This window comes from Quercus suber, unplaced genomic scaffold (assembly GCF_002906115.3).
Source record: "Quercus suber isolate HL8 unplaced genomic scaffold, Cork oak 2.0 scaffold_249, whole genome shotgun sequence".
NCBI lineage: Eukaryota > Viridiplantae > Streptophyta > Magnoliopsida > Fagales > Fagaceae > Quercus > Quercus suber.
In genome coordinates, this window is record NW_027069705.1 from 508,696 (window position 1) to 535,281 (window position 26,586).

General features: G+C 35.8%; 2 protein-coding genes across 4 annotated transcripts; both read right to left on the reverse strand.

Annotated features, from left to right (window-relative positions):
* Nucleotides 1–697: 697 nt before the first annotated feature.
* On the reverse strand, nt 698–5,965 carry LOC136070646 (sterol 3-beta-glucosyltransferase UGT80A2-like). The gene is made up of 4 exons (XM_065780853.1): nt 5,774–5,965; nt 5,437–5,500; nt 1,045–1,102; nt 698–934 (listed from the first exon to the last, which is right to left on the reverse strand). Exons 1-4 carry the CDS (start codon nt 5,940–5,942, stop codon nt 713–715), a joined length of 513 nt encoding a protein of 170 aa, XP_065636925.1. The 5' UTR covers nt 5,943–5,965; the 3' UTR covers nt 698–712.
* Nucleotides 5,966–11,052: 5,087 nt separating this feature from the next.
* On the reverse strand, nt 11,053–21,587 carry LOC111988189 (calcium-dependent protein kinase 29). Of its 3 annotated transcripts, none has more exons than XM_065780856.1 (8): nt 20,556–21,587; nt 18,977–19,120; nt 17,237–17,389; nt 16,834–16,949; nt 12,247–12,417; nt 11,970–12,097; nt 11,528–11,627; nt 11,053–11,416 (listed from the first exon to the last, which is right to left on the reverse strand). In XM_065780856.1, the coding sequence occupies exons 1-8, from the start codon at nt 21,253–21,255 to the stop codon at nt 11,330–11,332; spliced, it is 1,599 nt and encodes a 532-aa protein (XP_065636928.1). In that variant the 5' UTR covers nt 21,256–21,587; the 3' UTR covers nt 11,053–11,329. The 3 variants fall into 3 exon arrangements, with proteins under 3 accessions (XP_065636928.1, XP_065636927.1, XP_065636926.1); XM_065780855.1 differs by lacking the exon at nt 12,247–12,417 and adding an exon at nt 15,868–16,035 and having other exon boundaries at nt 20,556–21,586; XM_065780854.1 differs by lacking the exons at nt 11,970–12,097; nt 12,247–12,417 and adding exons at nt 15,534–15,661; nt 15,868–16,035 and having other exon boundaries at nt 20,556–21,585.
* Nucleotides 21,588–26,586: the final 4,999 nt, after the last annotated feature.

Sequence of the window (26,586 nt, forward strand, 5' to 3'; positions counted from 1 at the left end):
CCTAGTAGAACTAGAATTTCATAAAACCCTAATAAACTTGGACTTGGACTCCTTGGGCTTTATTACTAAACCCAAACTAAATAACTAAGCTTTAATGAAACTAAAATAAGATTCAATGGACTATAAGCACAGCCCATTCCAGAATATTAAGAAATTACATAATTTCCCTTGATACATTAAATCAAATAAAATATAATAAATCGTTCTCACTGCCTCCTGCATCACCAATATACTTTTTTTGGAAAGTGGAGGCCATATGAGAGGGTAGCTGAAGATGAATGGGGATTTTGATATTCGTTCGTTTTATAAGGAGTTGAGAGGTTCTTTCTTCTTAGTCTTTCATTGGAAAGGTGTCAAGGAAGGTGTTTGAAAGTTAAAGCACCTCAACGTGTTTCATTTTTTGTTTGGACCATAGCTTGGGATAAGAATCTTAGAGGTGATAACTTGAGGCGTAGGGGTCTTGACTTTGTTGACTGGTGTGTTATATGTCATTGTTGTAGGTAGACTCTAGATCATTTGTTGCTTCATTGTGAGAAGGCTTTTCAATTACGGTGCTTTGTTTTTAGATCGTTTGGAACAATAAAAATAGCATAAGATGGTTATATATAAATTGTAAATTAAAAAATAAAAATATCTTCTACACTTGATCTATTGCATCCTAAACAATTAATCCAACATATAATCGCAACAATTGCAACACACAATATAACAGTCAACTAGAGACTAGAAGTGTAATGGAAATGTTGAACATATCACCTTTCGGTTTGGGAACTAGATGAGGACTCCATATGTATCCATAGGGTATATCAGGAGGAGAGCTATAGGATCCGCTGAGATATGTAACTGGTCTTAACTTTAGCTTTTTCTTCCTAAACTCATTAATCATGTCTCGTATTCCAAGCCAAATTAATGCATCAACAATTTGATAAGAAAGCTGCAAAAAGAAGTGTAACTTGATTTATAAAATATACAAAACCAGTGAAGCATTGGTTCAAGATAAATCTAAAGCAATGAGGATTAAGAAAAGTACTAAAAGATACTCACTCTATATCCAATTTGTTGCCTAACACGAGATAGAGGGTGGGGGAATTCACTAGTAGGCCTGAAAAAAAATAATTAAAGAAAAAGAGCAATCAAATATCATCGTGCAATTCATAGGAATATTCCCAATTTAAGTTGGTGTGTGTGTGATAAGTTCACATAAACAAATAAAAAAATGCAAGAGAATAACAATTTTTTAATCATGTTTCTCAAAGGAATATTGGAAAAAAAAAAGCATAAGATGAAACACTTTATCAGGGATAAACTAGTTACCCCTCCGAGGCTGGCTTTGACGATGGAAATACACAATGATTCTAAGGTGTTGAATATTGGAAATACACTGGATGTCTCTAGTTGGATGAAGAATAGAATCCCAGGCTTTAGTAAAGTGATTGGGCTTTCTGCGAATCGTCATGAAAAGTTGTGTATTGCTTATCTTCAAAGGCTAGAAAAGGAGATGGCAGCTATTAACCAGCAGTGGAAGAAAGCTGCTGCTAACCAAAAAGTAGCATCCTCCATGGGTAAAGGGAAAAGAGAGTTGAGGAATCTAATCTCAACAGTTAACTATGATAGGAGATAGTGTGTTGGTAGTGAGGTAGAGTCACTTGTGGGGCCTTAAAAGTCTTTATGAAGCTAAAGATGATTTCATGGAATGTTCGAGGTTTGAATGACCCCCCAGAAGCGTCTAGTAGTGAGAAATTTGTTACATGAGTGAAAGTGTAATATTGTATGCCTTCAAGAAACAAAGCTGGCTGGCATAGATAGACAGCTGGTTTGCAGTATATGGGGCTGTCTGTATGCGGATTGGGTGGCTTTAGATGCTGATTAAACGGCTGGTGGGGTCTTGATTATGTGGGATAGGAGGGTTTTAGAAAAGTTGGAAGTTCTGGTGGGCTTGTTTTCGGTGTCGGTTCAATGGAAAGGTGTGGTGGATGGTTTTATTTGGGCATGTTCAAGGGTGTATGACCCAAATGATAATAATTTGAGGGGTGATTTGTGGGATGAGTTGGTTGGTATTCAGCAGTATTGGAATGTTCCCTAGTATTGTTTTGGGGATTTTAATGTTGTTCGTTTTCCTAGTGAACGGAGGGGTGGATCTCGGCTTACTCCAGCTATGGAAAAATTTTCTGAATTTATTGAAAATTTAAACTTGATAGATCTGCCATTGGAGGGAGGGAGTTATATTTGGTCTAATGGTACTAACCAACCCTCTATGTCTAGAATTGATAGGGCACTATTGTCACATGACTAGGAGCAACACTTTCCAGATGTGATCCAACGGATTCTTCCACGAACTGTTTCAGATCATTTTCCAATTCTTTTGGAGGCGGGGGGGTATGGCGAGGGGGAAAAGTCCTTTCCAGTTTAAGAATATGTGGTTGAAGACGGATGGGTTTGTTGATAGGGTTGATTCATGGTGGAATCGCCATTCTTTTTCGGGTACACCTAGTTATGCGTTTGCTAAAAAATTGAAAGTTTTGAAAGAAGACATTATTCAGTGGAATCGCCAAGAGTTTGGCAATGTTGGGCAATGGAAGAAAGAATTATTGGGGACTTTAGAGGTTTTAGATGCTAAGGAAAGGGTTCTTAGACTCACTGAGATGGAGAGAGATGAGAGAAATGAAGCGAGATCGCAAGTAAAGCTTCTTCTTTCTCTCTGAGGAGATCTCATGGAGTCAAAAATCGAGGATGTTGTGCATTAAGGAGGTAGATAATAACACTAAATTCTTTCACAAGATGGCTAATTCTCATAAAAGGTATAACCATCTAAGTTTCTTAGAAGTGGATAGGCTAATTTATGAGGACAGAGCAGAAGTTGCTGCTTAGGTGGTTCAATTCTATAAAACTCTATATCAAGAGTCTGAGAAGTGGAAACCTTTTATGGATGGACTGGAATTTGACCAAATAGGGGAGTTGGAAAGGGGCTAGTTGGAGAGAAGGTTTGAGAAACATGAGATTCTATCACTGGTCAGAGATATGGAAGGGGATAAAGCCCCAGGTCCAGATGGCTTTTCTATGACCTTTTTCCATCATTGCTAGAGGGTTGTAGAAAGAGACGTTTTGGCAGTCTTTGAGGATTTCCATCAGCACTATAAGTTTGAGAAATCTCTTAATGCTACCTTTATAGCTTTGTTTCCTAAGAAGAATGATGCCTCTAACATCCGTGATTTCAAACCTATTAGTTTGGTGGGGAGTATTTATAAAATCTTGGCCAAGGTTTTGTCAAATAGATTGAAAATGGTGTTAGATCAAATGATTTCTGAATCTCAAAATAGTTTTGTGGGAGGTAGGCAAATCCTTGATTCAATTCTCATTGCCAATGAGTGTGTTGATAGCAGAGTGAAGAGAAAGATTCCGGGGGTGATTTGTAAGTTAGATATTGAGAAAGCTTATGACAATGTGAATTGGGAGGTGCTTCTAAAATTGTTGAAGAAAATGGGCTTTGGGGAGAAATGGTGTAGCTGGATTCAAACCTGTATCTCTACAATGCAATTCTCTATATTGGTCAATGGGTCTCTAGCTGACTTCTTTGGTAGTTCTAGAGGTTTGAGATAAGGAGATCCGTTGTCTTCCTTGTTATTTTTAGTTATGATGGAAGTGTTTAGTAAGATGGTGAAGAGAATGGAGGGGGCAGGTTTACTTAGTGGCTTTAGGGTGGATGGCAGGAGGGGTAGAGGGGAGTGTGTTTCCCATTTACTGTTTGCGGATGATACTATTTTGTTTTGTGATGTAGAGGTGGAGCAAGTCCTTCATGTTCGATTGCTGCTACTATGTTTTCAAGTTGTGACTGATTTGAAGGCTAACATAGCTAAAAGTGAGATAGTTCCTATAGGAGAGGTAAATAATGTACAAGCTTTAGCAGAGATTTTGGGTTGTATGGTACATCGTTGGGGGTGCCCCATAAGTCCCCTTCTACTTGGAACCTTATTTTGGGGAATATTGAACGAAAGTTAGCAGGATGGAAGAAGTTGTATTTATCAAAAGGTGGTAGGTTGACACTGCTTAAAAGTACGCTTTCTAGTCTTCTCACCTATTTTTTATCTTTGTTCACCATTCCTATACATGTGGCAAACAAAATTGAGAAGCTTTAAAGGGACTTCCTGTGGGGTGACTCTAAGACATTTATTGGGTTGGGATAAGGTGTGTATGCCTATTGCTAATGGTGGTTTGGGTATTAGGAAATTGACCACTTTCAATAAAGCCTTGCTGGGAAAGTGGCTTTGGCGTTTTGGGATCGAGGAAAATAGGCTTTGGAGGAGGGTGGTAGCTTTGAAATTTGGGGAAGAATTGGGGCGGCGGGCAGGGGGGAGACCTCTAAGTTAGGAAAGGGTGTTCATGGGTGTGGTTTGTGGAGAAGTATCCGGATGGGTTGGGAAGTTTTTAACAAAAATGTCCAATATAAGGTCGGGGTGGGGGATAGAGTGAAATTATGGACAGACAGATGATGTGGAGATCTTCCTCTCCATTTGGCTTTTCCAGTCTTGTACAATTTTGCTGCAAACAAAAAGGCATCCATAGAATCATCTCTGATATGTCAAGGAGCAGGGGATAGGAGAACTTAAGATGTTCATTTCATTCGGGGTCATAATGATTGGGAGGTAGATGTGGTGGATGATTTCTTTCGATTCTTGGCATCCAATTTACCTTCCGTGACTGATGATGATCGTTTGAGATGGAAGTTGACAAAAAATGAGGATTTTACTATCCACTCATATTATAATAAGTTACATGGCTCTTCTTCCATTGCTTTTCTTTGGAAAGGTATTTGGAAAGTTAAGGCACCCCAGTGTGTCTCTTTCTTTGTTTGGACAGCTGCATGGGATAAGATCCTCACGGGAGATATCTTGAGACTTAGGGGCTTTGATTTCGTTGACTGGTGCATTATGTGTCGTTGTTGCGGTGAGACAGTGGATCATTTGTTGTTACAATATGGAAAGGCTTATCGGCTGTGGTGTTTTGTCTTTAGGATTTTTGGGATTTCATGAGTTCCCTCATGTACAGTGCAAGATTGTCTATTTAGTTGGTGGAATTGGTGGGGAAGCATTCATCTTACGTTTGGAACCTAGTTCCGCTATGTTTGATGTAGTGTATTTGGAGGAAACGCAATCAGCGGACATTTGAGGATTTGGATAGATCTGAAGTACCACTTCTTGCTCTTTTTTCTGGTTCCCTTTTTGATTGGGTTAGGGCTTGGGGACTCACATCCAGTGATTCTATTCCTTTATTCCTTAGTTCTCTTCTTCTCTGTAATTAATGCTTTTTATGTTTTTGCTTTTTTATCGTTTTTGTACTTTTGATTTGCTGGTGCTATTTTGCATCTAACAGTTTTTTGAATATACTTTTTCTTACCTATCAAAAAAAAAAAAAAAAAAGTTCCAAACAAACAAGGCTTACGTCCATGGCATCGTGAAAAATATATGAAGTGGTACTTTTAGCGCCTCAGCAACATGAGTGTGTCCTGAACAAGTATTTGTACAAATTAACAGTCAATTGAATGACTTCAAGTCATGTACAAAAATGAAGACAGCTGATGAACTGAAACTGTGGGAAAAAATTTACTGTTAAGATTGTGGGTTATAAACCCACTGAATGTCCATATAACTTACTAATCAAGAAACTAGATTAATAAACAACCACTTTTTCTTCTTTTTTTGAAATGACAAATTGCCACTTTTTTAAAAATCTTGATTTCATAACACATGGAGAATTAAAACAAGTGATGAAAGCTAACCATATGCTGGGGGATTGGCAATTATTGCATCTGCTTTAAATGGAATATTGGTAGCAGGGTCGGGATCCTGGCATGCAGGAAGTAAAGAGTATATAATGTCCTTGATTTGATTTCTCTGGATTGATATTTCTGAACGCCCAGATGGTAAGAAACCTTTATTCTTGACCATATCTGCATAAAAAACAAAACTTGATGTGAACTAAACTACTAGGTTGAAAAGAAAGAGTCAGCTGTACTTTTAAGAGTCAAGGTTATTTTTGGAATTTAACAATTGACTTTCCTCCATCAACTAGAATTAGGATTTAGTTTTAGTAGTCTACATACATGTGTGATTGTACTCTTATGTAGACAAGTTTGATTGATTAAAAAAATTCTCTTGAAATTTTTGTTATGTTCTGGTGCTAACTCGTAGGTTGTTCTCCCTTGCTAGGTGCTAACTTTAAGCAAGCCATTTCTCTATGTTGTTCTTCAATTTTGTTGCATCCATTTTGATATTTTCCATTCTGGGAGAATACCAGTTACTAGCATCTCCTTTTCCCTCCCCCCCCCCCCTTATCTAGAGGGATTCTTTACATTATATATCCTCCCTCAACTAATCCTAGCCCTACATTTGTTGATCAACTAGGCCGCTATTTGAGTGCTTGCCCCATCAACCGCCTTTTCATCCTTCCTGTGGGTTGCGGCAACTAAGGCAGCGTTGTTCAGGGGTCATCTCCTCATTAATGCGGTCATAACATTAGTTGTGGTCATTTAATGTGGAGGTGACAATTTGTCTTGGACTTGCTCCTCCTCCACGCTTCCATGGCTGACATGTTGCACTTGCCCTTTCTCTTTGGATGCTTAGGAAGGCTGTTCCTGGTGGCTGATTACTTCTTCTCCCAACGGTCTCGGCTGGCCAAGGACGACATCATCCTTGACGATGTTTCCTGGTAGCTTGGGCTACCTGTGTTCCTTCTCGGACATTCCTTAATCCTCAGCATGGGCCTTGGGCCGGATATAAGATAGGCCGGGGTTGTCAGATTATCAGGCCCCACAAGTATATTAAAGGACCCATCTCTAAAAGGAAAAAAAAAAAAAAAAAAATTGATAGCAAAAGACTAACAGTATATCTATATTATTTGTGGTGTTCATCGGATTCTAAGATCAAACAGCACTCAACAGAGGGAGTGAATCGAATAATCTCCTCTATTCTCTTATTAATTTAACACCAACTTTGTTCTTTTCTCCCCTTGAGAGAACACATTCACACATGCATGCACTTTTGTGACTAAAAGTTCAATACAGCAACTCTATGCAGATTTTATCATGTGATCATCAGATCATGGCTGCTTGCGTGGTCCCAATTGGACAACAACTTGTTCTACACAAATGCGGATCGGAAAGCCTTTTATACAACGGTCAAGGAGTGGGGACTATATATATGAGTCTATATTCGCCATTTGCGTGCCTTGGAGGCATGCCTTGAGAGAAAGAAAGAAAGAAAGCCTCCTTTCCATTGCCAAAAATTTCCATGGCTATCCTACCCTACTTTAAGGATGAGGAGGACAACGAAAGAAGCAATATCTCTCCTCATCATCCTCATCACACAACCTATTGTGGCAGCATTTTCGGTACTACTACACTTTCTGCCTCCAAAGAGTCAAAAGATATAGGGGCAAATTTATCTTTTGTAGTGAGTACAGTTGATAAAGATTATAGTGAGTATTATTAAAAAAAATTGTTTTTTTTTTTTTTAATAATAAGATTATATAACGTTAGAGCCTTAGGTTCTTAGAGGTCTCAATCATAAGATTATATAATGTTAGAGGTCTAAATCACAAATTTTAAACTTTAGGGGGCAAACTCAAAATGATCTCAAATTTAAAGGGTTAAATTTGCAATTTACTTTAATAATGAAATAATAAATTAAAACAAGTTCAAGTTAATTATGGACAAAATTGGCCTTTGCCCCTTTCTATCAAAATATCTAGCATTTTGCCCATCTTTTTAAACTAATTAGAGAAATACATTTTTTTTGTAACTCGATTTTTTCAAAATTAAGTTAAGTCCTATAGTGGTGTTTTAAGGACCTATAGTGGCGTTTTCTAAATTGAGCTCCATGAAGTCGAGTTATAGATAAAAAAAAAAAAAAAAAATTTGCCTATAACTCGATTTCATAGAACTCGAGTTACAAAATGCCACTATAAGTCCTTAAAGCGTCACTATAGGCCCTTAAAGCGTCACTATAGGCCCTTAAAGCGTCACTATAGGCTCCTTAAAACGCCACTATAGGGCTCCATAATTTTTTTTTTTAATTATTTTTAAACTTGATTTTGAGAAAATCGAGTTTCAAAAGAAGGGTATTTCCCTAATTAGTTTCAAAAGAGGCACAAAATGTTGGATATTTTGATAGAAAGTGGCAAAGACCAATTTTGTCCAGTTAATTATATAGCAATAGCACGTTGCATTAAACCTAATGTGGAAGAGATTGTTCAACACGATACAGTAGTCTGGACGACCATACATGATATGGATTACCTTACAACTTCGAGATATAGGACTGTATAGCTCAGTCATCCTCACCATTTAGGCAATTTAATGACCTTTGAATGAAGTAATAATTCAACATCTAGGTAGACTTGGGCTCCAAGCACAACCCAAGGGATGAGTATGACCACCTCACCACCATTGATGAATTTGAATGAAGTAATAATTCAACATCTAGGTAGACTTGGGCTCCAAGCACAACCCAAGGGATGAGTATGACCACCTCATCACCATTGATGAATTTGTGCCTAGAAAAGAAAACGTGAAGATTGTAAGCCTAGAATCTGGCCCACAACAAGGGCAGCTCCCCCAATCTCATCCATGATGGTCACATTAGAGGCTATTAAGGCCACAACCTACTAGGTAATGACTACGATTAAATAGCAAAATACGTCACAAGCAAGCCCCTGAATTTAGAATCTCTCGATCAGAGATAGGTATAAGAAACTTTTGTATTAAGAAATAGTGCTCTCTCTAGTAAGGTCACCAATAAACTTAAGCATTAGGGGAGCTTAGGCTAATGTGACCAAAGTTGATCTTTATGTTTTGTAGGTATTCCATTGCTAGGTTGGCCGCTTAACCATTAGATCATTAGCAGGTCAAACTATTTAACCATTGGATCATCATTAATTGGCTCACATCATCACTTCTTATAGATAAAAGGTTACTAGTTCAAACACAGTTAATAAATGCAAGGGCGGCTTGATGCATTTAGGAGCCTAAGGCGAAGATTGATTATATTGTTTTAGATGCAAAATTACTACTAATTAACATGAACTACGTAGAATTTTTTTTTTTAATAGAAATTTTATAGACAAAAAATTTAACAGAACTTTTCACACTTGTTAATGTGACCAATTGATGGTGGTAAATAAAAGAGTAGTGTTAATGGCAGCATTAGATGAAAACTAATAAAAATTTGCTAATTCATCTCTTATTATTATTTTATTTTTTAAAAATGCAACATTTACAAGATTTTTCACAACAAATCCTAAGTTTTAAGTTGCTTCTTGTTTTTTATTTGAAAACACCACTATAATTATTTTTTTGTCATCAATAATAGGCTATAACAATCTGCCACTTAACATTTGTTGTAAAAGTGTTATGAAAAATATTATAGACTTAACATTTTTCTCACTTTTTTGTTTGTTTTTCATTTAATAAAAAAAAATTATTTTATCTATTGATTATATATAACCCTATTGGTTAAAATTTGAGAGTCTTTTTTTTTTTTACTTGGAGTCTTAGGTGACCACATCTATTACTCTACCATTCAGCCCGCCCTGAATAAACGCTAGAAGCATAAACACCTTTGGCGGACCCCAACATCACCAAAGGTAACAAAGATGATAGAACAACGTTGAGAGGACTAGAAAGTAGTGTTCAAGAGCTAGCTAAAAAGATGGGAGTTAATGTTGTAGACACACAATTTTTGCAACCAGAGATTGGTACATTTTTAAGGGTAAAATGGTCATTGAGTGACATTCACTATTTCCCGTTGAGTGGCATTTCAAAGCTTTTTTTTTTTTTGGTTGAATCTTTTTATTTAGCCTTCCCAATTGGTCCTAATTCCTAAATTCCAGTACATATTGTACCGGTATCATACCTGATACCTCTACAATACGTGGCCAATCAATTTTTTTTTTTTTTTTAAGTGCCAATACATCTAGGATGCACCAACTATTGAATTTAAACATAAGTATGTAAATATAACCAATAGAAATTAATAGCATATTATTGTTCAGAAAATGAATTTTAAATATAGAATTTAATGTGTGTTTATATATATAAATGACTTAATAGTAGGACACTTAATCTTTTGACTATATATTTCAATATAAAAAGCAAAAGACTTAAAAACCCATAAATAAAAGTATAGAATTAAAGAAAAGTATAGTTACAAAAATCAGACGGTTTAAATAAAATTATACAATTCAATAATTTTATTTTAAAATTTAATCTCTCTTTTTTATTTTATTTAACAAATTCAGTAATTTTTTTCATACAGATGGTTTGACTATTCAACCACAACTCCAACATGGTTCTTATAACCATGTTTTAGGGTGAAAAAACTCGTATAGTGTAATCCAGGACGGGGCAAGACATTTTGGGTTTAAATTCAGCCCGTACAATTTTACTTTAATTTTTTTGAGAAGATCATACAATACAATTTGTTAAAAAAAAAAAAAAGATTAAATTTTAATTCTTTATTATTGATTGTGAGAGATAAAAATTAAGATGATAATTTTTTTAAACCTTTTTTACTATTTTAACTTTTACATCTCTCAATCAAGTGGTAAATTGCACCGGATCCAAAATCCAGACATTTTGTCATCCTTGTCTTTCAAATTTCAAAACAAATATAAAAATCTAGAATGACCGTAATCCTAATAAGACAGTAGTTGTTGTCTCAGTGAAGCATGTAGGATTCTATTTCTTTCATCAATTATTGCCTTTTATTTCATGTGAAGTCAATTACTTTAGGCTTCTTCGTCAAATTATGCCAAATTTGCTTTCACATTCGAGTTTCCTTATTACTTCTTCGTCAAATTATGTGCCGTGCTGTTTGTATAATAGTTTTTGTTGTTTAAACAACACAATACGTATTTTTACATCACTTTTTCACTCACAAATATTTTCACAACACTTAAACAACGTTATTAAAAATCTCTTACCAAACAGGCCCTGCAAGACCCGAACACACACAAGTTTTTTAAATGCTAAAACCCATAGAAAGGACAAAAAGAAAAAAAAAAAGAATGATGTTCTGTTGATAATTTGATACATGGGAAAGCAAATTTTGGAAGATAATAGATATTCCATTTTGAACAGGTTATTATTAGTGGTTTTTTATTTTATTTTTTATTATGAATTATTACAACATTGGTCTGATGAGCTTATTAACATTGGGAATGGCATAGATATTGATACACAAGAGTGGACACTGGAGATAGAGATTGATCTTCTTGCTGAGGCAAGCAACATAGAACATTGGAGGTTTTAACTTTGTACATAGGATAAGTAATTAGCTTAATCTCTGTTTCCCACCAAAATCTGTTGTTCCCCCTCTGGCTTTCTCATCATCGCTACAAACTCATCATAATTGATTCTCCCGTCCTACATAATCGAATAATAATTAGAATGACTCATGAAAAGAACACAACAAAAAGAAATTAAGGGGAAGAGAAAAAAAAAATAGAGGATTAGGATTCAAGTCAAGATAATTACTTTATCAGTATCAACATCTTCAATTACTTCATCGATAGTAGCTTCATCCCCCATTCCGTATTGAGTCATAGCTTTTCGTAGTTCTTCTCTAGTGATAAATCTGGTGAAATTTACACCAGTGCATAGGAAAATGTCATAAGTGAGTGTTCAATAACTTCTAGCACTTAAAATATACACACACACACACATATATATATCACACTTGAATTATGTAAAAATGAAGATCTGATTTTGAAAATTTTGTTCAGTCCCCATGGATTTTTGGAAATTGTCTAACCTTAAAGGTAATTCTGATTCTGGGGAACGCTAAAATCAGATTTGGGCAAAAGGTTTAAGCATTATTTATAAGGTAAATGCATTATTCAAAGAATCAGCATCCTAGCCAATAGTCATATGGCCCAAAAAATTAAAAAAAAAAAAAAAAAAAAATCAGCATACTAACCCGCTGTCATCCTGGTCAAAGTACTTGAATGCCTTGTACAAGTGCTCTTCCCTCTCGAGTTTATGGCGATGCATGGTAGCAGTAATGAATTCAGAATAATCAATAGTCCCATTCTTGTCAACATCAGCCTGGCAGAAGAAAATATAAAGGTTGAACTCTCTCATTAGGCAAGCCAAAGGGAAATGATGTAAATACTTGAGCTTATTTCTTGAAGAAGTCTATGGGTTAAACAATTTTGCAAGCCAAAGGGAAATGATGTAAATACTACAGTACTTACAGCATCCATCAACTGCTTAATTTCTGTTTCAGTAAGCTTAGATCCTAGCCTGGTCAATCCAATTTTGAGTTCTTCAAGTGTGATTGTACCGCTTTTGTCAGTGTCCATGTTGTTGAACATCTGTTTCAGACCTTTTATTTCTTCTTCTTCTAAAAGGTTCTCTGCTATTACCTTCCAAAAATCAAACAAAAATCAAATTTCAGTTACTAGGAAAACGAGTAAGAGAAAAAGCCTAAAAGAAAATTAAGGGCAATCAATTAATCATCGGTTCTTGCGAAGAAAATCAAAGAACCTATCGGTAAAGAACTTGCACAAAGTCCACGGGCCTAATCAGGATACTAAATTTTTTTAAGAAACTGGACTAGGCAATTGCTTTTTTTTTTTTTACAAGATTGAAATTCTACTATAGCCTAATCTAAATATATATGTATGTGAAATTTTCTCCTGGATACTTGAATCATGATCCTTGTCCTCCCACACTCCACAAACATTTATACTTGTGGATTGACTATTATACTAAAAGTTTGCTGTGGTAGGACTAGACAATTATTGTTTACTCTATATTTGTGTTACAAGGGTGTTCACCAAACCGCAAAAACCGCACTAAAACCGCCCACAAAATGACATAACTACTGCATACCGCAAGTAACAATGTACCGCACCACACCCTCTCTATATATTAATATATATATATATATATTTTTTTTAATATTAAATATATTATTAATAGTTTAATAACCCTAGTTTTCAAAAAAAAAAAGTTTAATAACTCTAGCAAGTGTTGATTAGGAAAGTCAGTCCAAAATAAAGAAAAACTAACTCAATAGTTTAAAACTTGGCCCAAAACAAAAAGAAAAATAAGTTTTGGGCTTGCTAGGAAAAACCCAAAATTTGAAAAATATACCGGCTTCAAACCTCATCTTATACACCGCACCGCACATGTGACCGCAAAAATGAGGTGCGATGTGGTTATGTTTTTGGCTAAACTGCACCACAAAGTGCGGTGCTAAAAATGCCCAGAACTGTACCACATCATGAACACTCCTATGACTATGTATCTTGTGTAAGGAAAGAAACATTCTCATATATATATATATATATATATATTTAAATGAATTCTGAATTCTAATTGCCTTTCCTAATTATAAACTCTAATCTATTATATATATATATATATATTATTATTATTATTATTATATATATAAAAACTGAAGCGTAGCATTTATTTTTACTACGTTCCTGTTGAGCCACATCAACAGTCATATCAACCACGCATTTCCAATATTCTCTCTTTTAAAATTTTTTTTTCTTTATTAATTTTCCAACTTATTGTTATCATTTCTCCAACTTTTCCTATCTCTTTTACCTTCTCATCTCCCCCACTACTGTCTACTTTGATATCACTTTTCTCTAACCCTTTATCTTCCTTTTTTTTTTTTTTGGCTTTTCTTATTCCTCTCTTCTTACTATAAATTTACAATTCTCTTTCTAATTCTATACATAGTTTTCCCACTCACAAAAAGTTATTTCTCTTTCTTTCTCTTTCTTAAAATTTTGTTTTTCATTTTTTGTAGGATTTTTTTTTTTTTAAATATATCTTGCATCACTACTTTAGGTTGATGAATTTTTGTATTATTTGGAACATTACTTTGGGTTGATGTGATTAAGTTGTGTTTTTTAGTTGTTATCTTTTTTCTTCTCTTTGATTTCATAGATATTATCTTATTGTATTATAAAAATAGTGTATATGAATATAATGTTATTTTATTACATAATATAATATGACTTGGATAATTTGGTGTTTAGTACTATATATATATATATATATATATTACTGTTTTTTCTTCTCATATTATTTTCCATATATTTCTTATTATTTTTGTGGAGGGACAAACCTCTCCCTTAGAAGATATTGTCCGCTTTGGGTGAAGACCCTCACTGATTTGCTCAATCCCATATTGGGGAGAGACGCCTCCCACCTTCGACTTATAAGCGCTAGGCCTAAATGAAGGTGTACCATCATGTGTGTGATCACCCAAAACAGACAATACCTTCTAAGGGAGAGATTCGTCCCTCCACAAAGAAAAAAGAAGAAGAGACCCATTACCCCAGTACTGGAGGTAAGCTAAACTCCTAACTAAATAGTTGCTAAAATATTGCTCAATGCCAAATTTCCCCCTACCTCATTCTATTTTTCAAAACATTCGATACTAGTCTACAAATAGATTATGTATTAGATCATTTTCGAATTAAAAAATTACTAATCAATTTTCCTCTCAGTATCAGTTTTCATGAGTAACCCTTTGATGATTCCATTTTAAAGGCCCATTTCTATTCCAATGCTACGTTAGTGAAATGAGTTAGTTGTTTCCTTGGGACATATAATAATGCATAAACTAAATACTTGCAATCATTCTGGACATCTTCAACACATAACAACTCAATCATGTAACAATTTGAATATCAAGTTCTGAATAACTTAAAAACCTATAGATGTGTTCAAATCATACCTTCAGAGCGAGTTTTTTCATCTTATCATTGTTCTAAATTGCTTCATCCTAATTAGAACGGCACTATTATAGGTCTGTCAGATGCGTCACATCTTCCTTCAACCATGGATGTCTGGTTTATATGCATAATGCAAATGATATTAATGGTTAGCTAGTTTAGTTCTCTGTGAATAATGTTCTACAGCTCCAAATGGGAAATGAAAAAAAAAAAAAAAAAAAAAAAAGAGGGTGCAATACAGTGAGCATCTTAAATTGTTTCGTTGAACCAAAACATCTTATATAAGCCATAGATTTGGTGGGACTATCCAAGAGCCTCGTATTTTAGGTTAATGATGGAACTCATTCAAAAGCAGTAAGCCTATTGAACTTTCACAAAAATTATATACTAACCAAGAGCGTCAGCTGCGTAATTCGTTTGTAGGGTTCTATCTAGCATTGTTTGATGAGATCCTTTGCACAGCAGATATAGAGGCCATGGTGAGCTTTGCAAGTCAAGTTTGCCTCCTAAGATTGCTCAAATATGGCTTTCTGGGTTTCAAAAGCATTAACCTACAAGAAAAGAGAGGTTTTTCTTAGTTGCAATAGCAAGTGGATGCAACATAAACCTGTNGGTAAGTGCATTATTCAAAGAATCAGCATACTAGCCAATAGTCATATGGCCCAATGGCATCCATTCCCTTTTGCGTAGTTTAGTTTTAGAGGTTGAATCCCCTTGTTTATACTTGGCCCCCAAAAAAAAAAAAAAAAAAAAAAAAAAAAAAAAATCAGCATACTAACCCGCTGTCATCCTGGTCAAAGTACTTGAATGCCTTATGCAAGTGCTCTTCCCTCTCGAGTTTATGGCGATGCATAGTAGCAGTAATGAATTCTGAATAATCAATAGTCCCATTCTTGTCAACATCAGCCTGGCAGAAGAAAATATAAAGGTTGAACTCTCTCATTAGGCAAGCCAAAGGGAAATGATGTAAATACTTGAACTTATTTCTTGAAGAAGTCTATGAGTTAAACAATTTTGTTAAAAATCACAATGAATAGTCCCCCCACCCAGCCCCCCCTCTCCCCAAATCAGCAAACTGATAAAAGGAGAACAGGATAGCACTATAGTACTTACAGCATCCATCAACTGCTTAATTTCTGTTTCAGAAAGCCTAGATCCTAGCCTAGTCAATCCAATTTTGAGTTCTTCAAGTGTGATTGTACCGCTTTTGTCAGTATCCATGTTGTTGAACATCTGTTTCAGACCTTTTATGTCTTCTTCTGAAAGGTTCTCTGCTATTACCTTCCCAAAATCAAATTTCAGTTACTAGGAAAACGAGTAAGAAAAAAGGCCAAAAAGAAAATTAAGGCAATCAATCAATCAATCAGTGTTACTTTGTCTAACCATAGGTTCTTGTGAAGAAAATCAAGAACTTATCGGTAAAGCACTTGTACAAAGACCATGGGCCTAACCAGGATACTAAATTTTTTTAAGAAACTGGACTAGACAATTGTTGTTTACTCTATATCAGTGTATCCTGCACAAGGAAAGAAACATTCAAATATATTTTATTTTTAGATGAAATCTGATTGCCTTTCCTAGTTATAAACACTTAACAGATCTATAAAATCAATACACACAGATTTAACTGTTACAAGGAAGCAGAAAGAAGTCCCATGGAAATGAAAACATTCAATGTTTCACATGGCACTAGAATGGAGCTCATTCTATTTTTCAAAACATTCAATACTACTCTACAAAAGTTTTTTATTTTATTTTTTATAAGTAGTCTACAAAAGATTATGTATTAGATCATTTTCTGAATTGAAAAAAATTACATAATCAATTTTCCACTCCAGTATCAGTTTTCATGAGTAATCCTTTGATGATTCCATTTTAAAGGCCGCATTTCTATTTCCAAATGCTACGTTAGTGAAATTGAGTTAGTTTGTTTCCTTGGGACATATAATAATGCATAAGACTAGATACTTGCTATCATTCTGGACACCGTTTCAACACATAACAACTCAATCATGTAACAATTTGAATATCAAGTTCTGAATAACTTAAAAACCTATAAGAGATAGTGTCAAATCATACCTTCAGAGCGAGTTTTTTCATCTTATTCATTGCTCTAAATTGCTTCATCCTAATTAGAACGGCACTACTAATAGGTCTGTCAGATGCGTCACCATCTTCCTTCAACCATGGATGTCCTGGTTTATATGCATAATGCAAATGATATTAATGGTTAGCTAGTTTAGTTCTCTGTGAAATAATGTTCTACAGCTCCAAATGGGGAAATGAAAAAAAAGAAGGAAAAAAAAAGAAGGTGCAATACAGTGAGCATCTTAAATTGTTTCGTTGAACCAAAACATCTTATATAAGCCATAGATTTGTGTGGGACTGATCCAAGAGCCTCGGTATTTTAGGCTTAATTTGATTGGAACTCATTCAAAAGCAGTAAGCCTATTGAACTGTTCACAAAGAATTATATACTAACCAAGAGCGTCAGCTGCGGTAATTCGTTTTGTAGGGTTCCTATCTAGCATTTGTTTGATGAGATCCTTTGCACCAGCAGATATAGAGGGCCATGGTGAGCTTTGCAAGTCAAGTTTGCCTTCTAAGATTGCTTCAAATATGGTTTTCTCAGTTTCTGAAAAAAAATTTTAATTCACACGTCAATTGTAGAAATAAAATCAGAACAAAATACATGTTCTGACAGCAAGATATCAGTTTTTGGACTGGTAACATGTATCTCTTTGTAAACCAAAAGACAACTCAAGAAACTGAAATTACAAGATGGATTACCGGCAAGTAACAAAGTAATTGTTTTCAAATATCATTTTTAAACAAACAAATAATACTTTATAATTGTCCTAACGAGCTTTTTAAAAATATTTTGAAGCCTAATAGAGTAATGTTGCAATTTTTTTTTTCGGTAAGTGTAATGTTGTAAAGTTAACTCAACTAAAATATGAAATTTACAATCTAATCTAATGCATTTTCAGCCAACAAATTAATATAATTAAAAAATTACAGCATAGTAAAAATTCTCATGAATCAATTTCACTTTATCATACTAAACACAATAATTTTAATATATTAAAACTATGGAATGTAAATTCTAAACCACAAGCCACCCCTATTGCATATAAAAACCAAGCAATTGACTCAATTGAAATAAAATGAACTTGTTCAAATGGTCTGATTGAATGAGAAAACAGTGTAACGGAAACTAGAGGAGTCTCTGATTATTGCAACATCATTTACTTTTTTTAAAAAAATTATAACTTGATACCTTATTTTAGTGGGGATAATAGACAAGTACCCAAAACTCTTCTAAAATCTTGAACCAACCCTTAATTTTTAAAAAGTTTCATTGGGGACAATCGTCCCCATTCAAGTGTATGTGGCTCCACCCCTAGTTGTTGGTCAAATGTCTCCAGGATCCTAAGTGGTAATTTTTTTTTTTTTTTTTGGGTGCAATATTAGTTGCAACAACAACAACCAATTGCAATACTAATTGAAATGTCAAAAAAGTATTTTCAGTAAATCAGAGGAAATATTTTAACGTGGTATATGTATGAGATCCTTTTGACATGAATTCCAATTAACCATGAAGAAACAAGGAAATTGGATAATATTGTGGATCTTACTTCTATAAGCAACCAATATGTTAAAGAAAAATCCTCGGGAGAGGAGAATAGAAGGAAGTTAGATGAGAAGATTCATCAATAGAAGACAATGATGAAAATTAGTCATTCCTTATTTTCACCAAGGAGGTCTAGTCACACAACTTCCAAGTTTCCCTCTAGTGCAAATACCATAAGAGGGGGATAAATTTCAGGATCTCACATAGCTATTGCTTGATAACCTAGGCTCTTTGGTTGTGAAAGTCATTCTTTGCTTCTTCTTTTTTTGGGATAAATTCAATAATTATAATGGGGGAGGAGGGATTTGAACCTTGGACGTCTTCGTTGGAAATCCAAAGAGATACTAATTAGCTTTTGGCAATTGTGAAAGTCATTCTTAGACCTAGGATTTAATGCTAGTATTGGGTCTCTTCGGATGCAAGTGTGCTATTGTTGGCTAGAAAAATCTATTTTCTTTGTGTACTTTGGAGTTTAGGACCCCTGCATATTTTGAGCTTTATTGAATTAAAACTTCTTTGGTAATAAACTTACATTAATTACCCAAAAATAAACAATACCAACTGAAATGTAAGCAAACATTTACCGACCTCCCCAAAAAGGAGGCACCCCACTTAGAAGGATGTATAAAATGACTCCAGCGCTCCACACATCTATCTCCTTCCCATACTTTCTCTTCAATACCTCTGGGGCCACATAGTATGCACTTCCAACAAGTTCCTTGTACAATTTCCCTGAAGAATATAAATTCATTTGTTCAGTATTAGTGAATGGAGAAATTGGTTAAACCAAAATATCCCTGCATGTAAATATAATAATTTCAAAGAAAACAAATAAGCAGAGATTGCATTTTCCCCTCTTCCTTATTTTCTTGTAAGAAACATTAAAAGGTAAGGTTAAGCCAAGAAATCTGATATCCATTCATGAGACCAATCAAAATTGATGGCAATGTTTCTTGCCACAAAAATCATTGGCATAGTTATGACTATACAGAGAAGGCAAACATTTTTTTTTTATAATGAACATGAATGTGTGACAAAAAAATTTGAAGCATCCAGATGAGGATTGCAATCATGAACATGTTTAACTTCTTTTATCTTTTTACACTATAATGGTAATATTACAGATACCAATAGCAGCTACCTTCAGGCTATTATGTGTTAAAATGGAAGCCATCGTCTGCTTTATCATAACTAATATTAAGCTCAAACCAATTCATAACTCAAATTATTTTTATGATATCAACTTCAAGAAAGTATACAGTATACACCAGTCTTTATAGTGAAATGGTGCCAAGGGATATTTAGTGTTCGACTCATGAGAAGCAAGCATGGTGGAATGTCTTGATAAATTAACCAATTTTCCAAAAGCTTAAGCGGTTATAAAATGACGAATTTAATTATATAACCATTATTCTAATACTCCTCATGTGTAGGTCCAAATCCTCCTAGGTTCAAAATCAAGATCAATGCTTTGATACCAAGGTAAATTACCAGTTTGTCTCAAAAGCTTAATTTGTTCGAAAAATTGTGAATTTAATCATTTAATCCTTATTCTGACATATCTCACATCGACTAATGTATTTTTCTGTCTGATAACAAACACTAAAAAAAAATTCCCGCAAAAGCTATTATTGCTAAATAGAACATAGCAGCAAGAGTTTCATATATCTGCTAGAATTTCTCCAGTTGAATTTGAAGGTAATGTCTACACTACATCTGGTTGGCTAGTTGTCACCATGTGATGGAACCACAACGACGTGTTTTTTGTGTTCCTTTTCATTTTAATTATTAAAAGCCGTTTACGTGGTTGACTAGTCTCTTTCAACATTGACTTCGTCAAGCTGACCCATTATGGTATCCACAAAAATCTTTATCGCAAGTTTTGGATTTCTATAAGCACTTCTGAGCAAAGTCCCTTTCCAGCTTGCTATTGATGCATCAAATCACCATTTATTTCTTGGTTGAGATATTAAAAACTAATGAAAGCACCCCCCCAACAAATGAATAGTTAAACCATGGATAAGGAAATATGCAAACAAAACAAAACAAAACACTCATTTTGCAGAATTGATTATTAAAAATCAAACCAAATGAAGCAATAGAAGGCAACCCCAATAGCTAGAATGATAGAAACAGTGCAACAAAGTGAACAAACTATGTAACTAACCTTCTTCAATGAAGACAGAGAGACCAAAATCTATAGCTTTAATGGGAGAATGATCATCCTTGCTAACCATCAAGAAATTCTCAGGCTTCAAGTCCCTATGCATCACCCCCATAAAATGACACACATGAACCACATTCACAATCTGCCTACCAATCGAAGCAGCTTCACGCTCTGAATAGGTCCCTCTATTGATGATCCGGTCGAAAAGCTCGCCACCAGTGCACAATTCCATGACCAAATGCAGATTTTTCTTGTCCTCATAAGCACCCTTGAATTCCACAATATTGGGTTGCCCTGTCAGGTGCTGCAGTATCAGAATCTCCCTCTTCACATCCTCAATATCTTTTGAAGTCACAAACTTTCGGCTTGAAATGGACTTGCACGCGTATTTTCGTCCCGTGGCTCTCTCTGTACAAAGATAAGTAACCCCAAACTGACCTCTACCCAGTTCTTTTTCAAGAACATAGAGTGAGTTGATATCATCGTAAGGTCTTTTAAGAACTTTTCCAACTTCATCTACAGGAGGAGCAGGCTTTGTTGGGAATGATGAAGAGGAAGAGGAAGAAAGAGGGGCTTTTTTTGATGTAGTTGGGCTAAACCGTTCTTGGGTACTCTTTGGATATTGTTGTGGAGGTGGTGTGTCATCGGAGGAGCCTGAGGAGATTGGGATGTCACGGGATTTCTTAAGGCAGTTTCCCATTGAGAAAGACAGAGGAAGGTCTCAGAGAGAGAGAGAGAGAGAGACAGAGAGTTTTAGCTTGTAGTGCTTTTGAGAATTTTTATAATCTTCAATTTAGTTGCAACTTGCAAGAGCATATTTTTCAACAAAAAAATTCGAGAAGTTTGATTTCAACCACTCTACAGTCTACAGTCTACACTGCTTTTTTATTTTTTTCCTTCTTTCTATTTGTGCTTTGCTTTTGCCTCTCGGATGGTCCTGGGCATCATTCTTCTTTTTGCTCAGATACGCTTTTGCAAAGAGAGAGTGAGAAGACAGAGAAACAGTCTGGGCTGTGCAGTGTTCGGCTCTGTTTTGTCTTTAGAGAAGCATTTTTAACTTTTGTTTTACGTGTGTTTTACGTTACGACTTAGTTTGATTTTAAGGAAAATTATTGTGGAGTTTTGGATTATACTCCCTCTGTTTTTACGAAAAAGATTAAATTTTATAAGTAAATGGGATAAAATTTCTATTCAATCTTGACATGTTATATTATTTTATTATATATTTAAGAATAAATATAATTATATTTAATTAATTTTAATATTTATATATAAATTTAACCAAATTGAGAATTTATCGAAATATTATTAAATGTGATAAAATGTATTGAATTTTAAGTAAAATGTTAATGTGATAATCACTTATTGGATGATATAAAACACAAGTTTTACACCCCATTGTTAAAGAATTTAATCTCTTTAGCAAAAGGTTGTGTTAAAAAAAAAAGATAAAAAAAATTTTAAAAAAGAAATAAAAAAGATAAATCTCCTAAAAAAAGATAAAAATCCGTTTGGTATATGTGTTTAAACACATGTTTTCATTTTTTAAATAATATTACATGTATTTTTACACATTTTTTTACTCATATGAATTTTTAAAAAATACAAATAACGTTACTTGAACAATATTACTAAACGGTACTTAAATATTATTCACTTTTTATATGTACAGTATTTGCTTTTTTTTTTTTTTTTTTTGTGTGTTAATAATTTAAGTTCGCTAAAAATAGAATTTTTTAAAATTTTTTTATTATCGGCCAGTAACGCCAGTTGTTTGAACTTTGAAATTCCCCAAGCCCACAGCATTTTTTTTTTTTAATATATAAAAGTTTCCCTGATGACGTGGCAGATTTACACCCCCGGTTAATGGTTATGTATTACAAGGCCTAATATCTTTTGGAAGCCCAAGTTGCAGCCTGTTGGATTGTGGACCCGTTAAGATTTCACGTAATCTTTTCGTCCCCAAATAAAAGCCACGTAGGTAATATTAATAAATAATGGTTAGTCTATATTAGATAAGGCAATCTCAGCATATCCCCACCAATACATGAATAATGAAATTGACAAATTGTATACGTCAGGCGCAGATTCACATTTCCTTAACGTGTGGGTTTCGGAATTATGTAATAACTCATAAGAGGATTCTCATCTAGAAATGTCATTCTATTTTATTTTATTATCTTAAAAAATTATTTTATCAGTTATATTATATTATGTTAAAACATTTTTAATATCTTAATTTTTATTTGACCATATTATACATTAAAATAATATAAAGTAAAATAAAAATAATAAAAAATATTCTCACTTCTTTCTCTCTCAACCACCCACCACAGTCACCAGCCACCACCACACCATCACCACACCACCACCAAACCAACCCAAACCAACCAATCCGAATCCAAAATCCAAAGTCCAACCAAGCGGAATCCACTGCTCGATCAAAACCCACGACCCACCCGATCTTCACTGCTCGATCAAAACCCTCGAACCACGCTGATCTTCACTGCTTAACGATCTCAACCCACTCGATCAACCACCACGCTGATCTCGGCCCACTCCGTTAGGACCACGCCGCTAAACCACCAAATAACGCTAGATCCACGACCGCGCCAGAAAAAATGAACCACTGTGAGAGAGATGTGAGACCAAGAATATTCTAGAGAGAGAGAGAGAGAGAGAGAAGATGAGATAATGTGAAGAGAGAAAGTGACAGATATTTATAGGTGAGAATAAAAAATTATTATTTTATTTTACAATATTGCTACAGTACCATCGTAAATTTACAATGGTACTTGATGATGCTATAAAATACCACCTTAAAAATTGTCCATATGGCCCGTCTACAGGGAAGAGAAAGAAGCATGGGCACAGCCAAATTACCTCGTCCGTCGTAAGCTGGATAAGGACGTACGAGGCAAGCATGCTTATGCTAAGGCACGTCCACCTCTAGCTAGGGACGGACAAACCAAGCATTCAATGGCTTGAACCTTACCTACAAATCAAAATCTCCATTGCTCGTAATAAGGCACCGGTTCGGATAGAGTAACTTCCGTGGAAGTTATGAAAGTTACCTCCGATTTTGGTGAACTCCTCGACAATAGGAACGGTTATCAGAGCAAATAACCGTTCCATACACTATATAAACACGACTTTGCATAGAGGTAAGGGGATTCAGATTTTTCATTTTGAGAAGGGAATAAACACTTAGAAATTTTTCTTCTCTATTCCAGCTTACTAACTTCATCATCGGAGGATCATAGGCCGGCCTCCACCGGTCTTTTCTCTAATTGAATTTGGTTTTACAGGATTCAACTCTCAAGATTGTCGAAGTCCGAAGATTTTCAACCCACTGATTTTCCAGAATTATCAGTTGGCGCCGTCTGTGGGGAACGTATTTGTCGCTCTTGAACTTGTTTAGTTCTGCGATTTCTTTCTCTCGTGAAAGGGTTTGAAATGGTTCGGACTAGATCAAGGGCAACTAGCCCAGGCCCTCAACAGAGTAGGGACGCATCGAGTAATCCTCATCGCGATCGCCAATCTGCACCGGATATGCAGGCCCCGTCTGTCCAACATATGCATTCTATGGCGGCTGCGATGGCGGAGTTAACTCGCTAGAATCAGGACTTACGGAGAGAGGTTAATTTAAGAAGGCAGATGCATCAAGAGCATGAAGAAGAAGGGCAAACTCAGAGTCAAGAGGGCAGAGAGAACTTTCAGCATGGGAGTCTTTCAAGGGATACCACTTTGCGAAGGGCATCTGACTTGAAGAAAGAGATGGATCAGATGAAGAAGGCCATGGACGAAATGAAGGAGAATATGAGGAGGGCGAACCCAGTAGAAGATTTGGTTCATAGAACTGACTCTCCCTTTACGGCTTCCATCAATGGCCATCCCCTACCACCGAAGTTTAAAATGCCTTCTTTAGATTCATACGATGGGAATCGAGATCCTTTTGACCACATTGCCACCTTCAAGACCACTATGCATCTTCAAGGAGTTCCAGATGAAATAATGTGTAGAGCCTTCCCTACCACTCTCAAGGGTCCGGCTAGAGTATGGTTCAGCAAATTACCCCGAATTCAGTAAGTTCTTTTAGAGAATTAAGCAAGTTGTTTGTTAATAACTTCATAGGGGGTCAACGTCACAGATGATCTACCTCCAGTCTGTTAACAATAGAACAGGGGGAAAATGAAAGCTTGCGTTCCTTCATCACACGTTTCAATAGGGAAGCCCTGACCGTGGACGAGGTAGATGATAAGCTATTGTTGGCAGCTTTTCATAATGGGGTCAATTCTGACTTGTTTATACATAAACTTTGAGAAGGAACCTCAGTCCATGGCTGAACTCGTCCATTCAGCCCAGAACTTCATGAATGCAGAAGATGCGATTATAGCTAAGAAGAGGAAGAGGGCTGAGAGAATAGAAACAAATCCTGCTCGTCATTCTGAACAGGGTCCTCGTCTAAAAAAGGGACGAACGGAGGATAAGAAAGACCGAGAGAAGAGGGCAGGTCCGTCAGCAAGGAATCAACAATACACTCCTTCGAACGTTCCACTCGAGCAAGTCCTCATGCAAATCAAAGACGAGTCTTCCTTAAAGTGGCCAGAGAAGATGAAGGGAGATCCCAATAAGCGCAATAGAAATAAGTATTGTCGCTTCCATAGAGATCACGGGCACGATACGGACGAGTGTTTCGATTTGAAGTAGCAGATTGAGAATCTCATCAGACAAAGGAAGCTGGAAAATTTCCTTGGATGAGATCACAAAGACGAGAAATTGAAAGCCAAGGTAGAAGAATTGTCACGGCCACCGCTCGGAGAAATAAGAATCATTCTGGGGGGAAGTACTGCAGGACAGTCGTCTAAGTCAAAGAAAGCATATTTGAAAGCAGTACAGAGTGTTCAGCTCTCTGGACGATCACTGAGTGCAGGGACTACGGACGAGCAGGCGATCACTTTCACGGACGAGGATGCAGAGAGAGTCCATCACCCTCATGACGATGCTATTGTCATCACCCTCCTTATTGCGGACTACAAGACTAGAAGGGTGTTGATAGATAATGGAAGTTCTGTTGATATCTTGTACTATCCAGCCTTTCAGCAGATGAGGTTAGGACGAGACTTGCTCCGTCCAGCGAGCTCCCCCCTAGTAGGTTTTGGTGGAATGAAGGTGCAACCTGTGGGTAGTATTTCATTACCAGTGACAGTGGGGGTATATTCTCAGCAAGTTACCAAGGAGGTGAACTTCCTCGTAGTTGATTGTTCGTCTTCTTACAATACAATATTTGGGAGGCCAACCCTAAATAGGTGGAAGGCAGTTACATCTACTTACCATTTGTGAGTTAAGTTCCCAACAGAACACGGGATAGGCCAAGTACAGGGAGACCAATTAGCAGCAAGAAAGTGCTTTCTAGCCATGTTGGCTGCGGACGATCAAGTTCAAGCAATGAATATTGAAGAAAAGAAAGTTGTGGCAGAACCTATTGAAGCGTTGGAAGATGTTCCTTTAGATGATAATAACCCGGAGAGGTGTACCAGGATTGGGGCAGATTTGGAAGCAAAGATCAAGAAAGATCTCATTTGTTTTTTGAAAAGAAATAAGGATGTGTTTGCATGGAGTCACGAAGATATGCCGGGCATAGATCCCAGTGTCATTACCCACCCTCTGAGTGTATGCCCTTCCTCCAAGCCAGTGCGACAAAAGAAGAGGGTATTTGCCCCAGAGAAAGACAATGCTGTTAAGGAGGAAGTTCAGAAGCTGATTATGGCAAAGTTCATTCGAGAGGTATACTATCCTGAGTGGTTGGCCAATGTAGTTATGGTCAAAAAGGCGAATGGCAAGTGGAGAATGTGCGTTGATTTCACTGACCTAAACAAGGCTTGCCCAAAGGATAGTTACCCGTTACCATGCATTGATCAGCTGGTAGATTCTACTGCGGGCCACAAATTACTCAGTTTCTTGGACGCTTTCTCTGCGTACAATCAGATTCGGATGGACGAAGCAGACCAAGAGAAGACGTCCTTTGTCA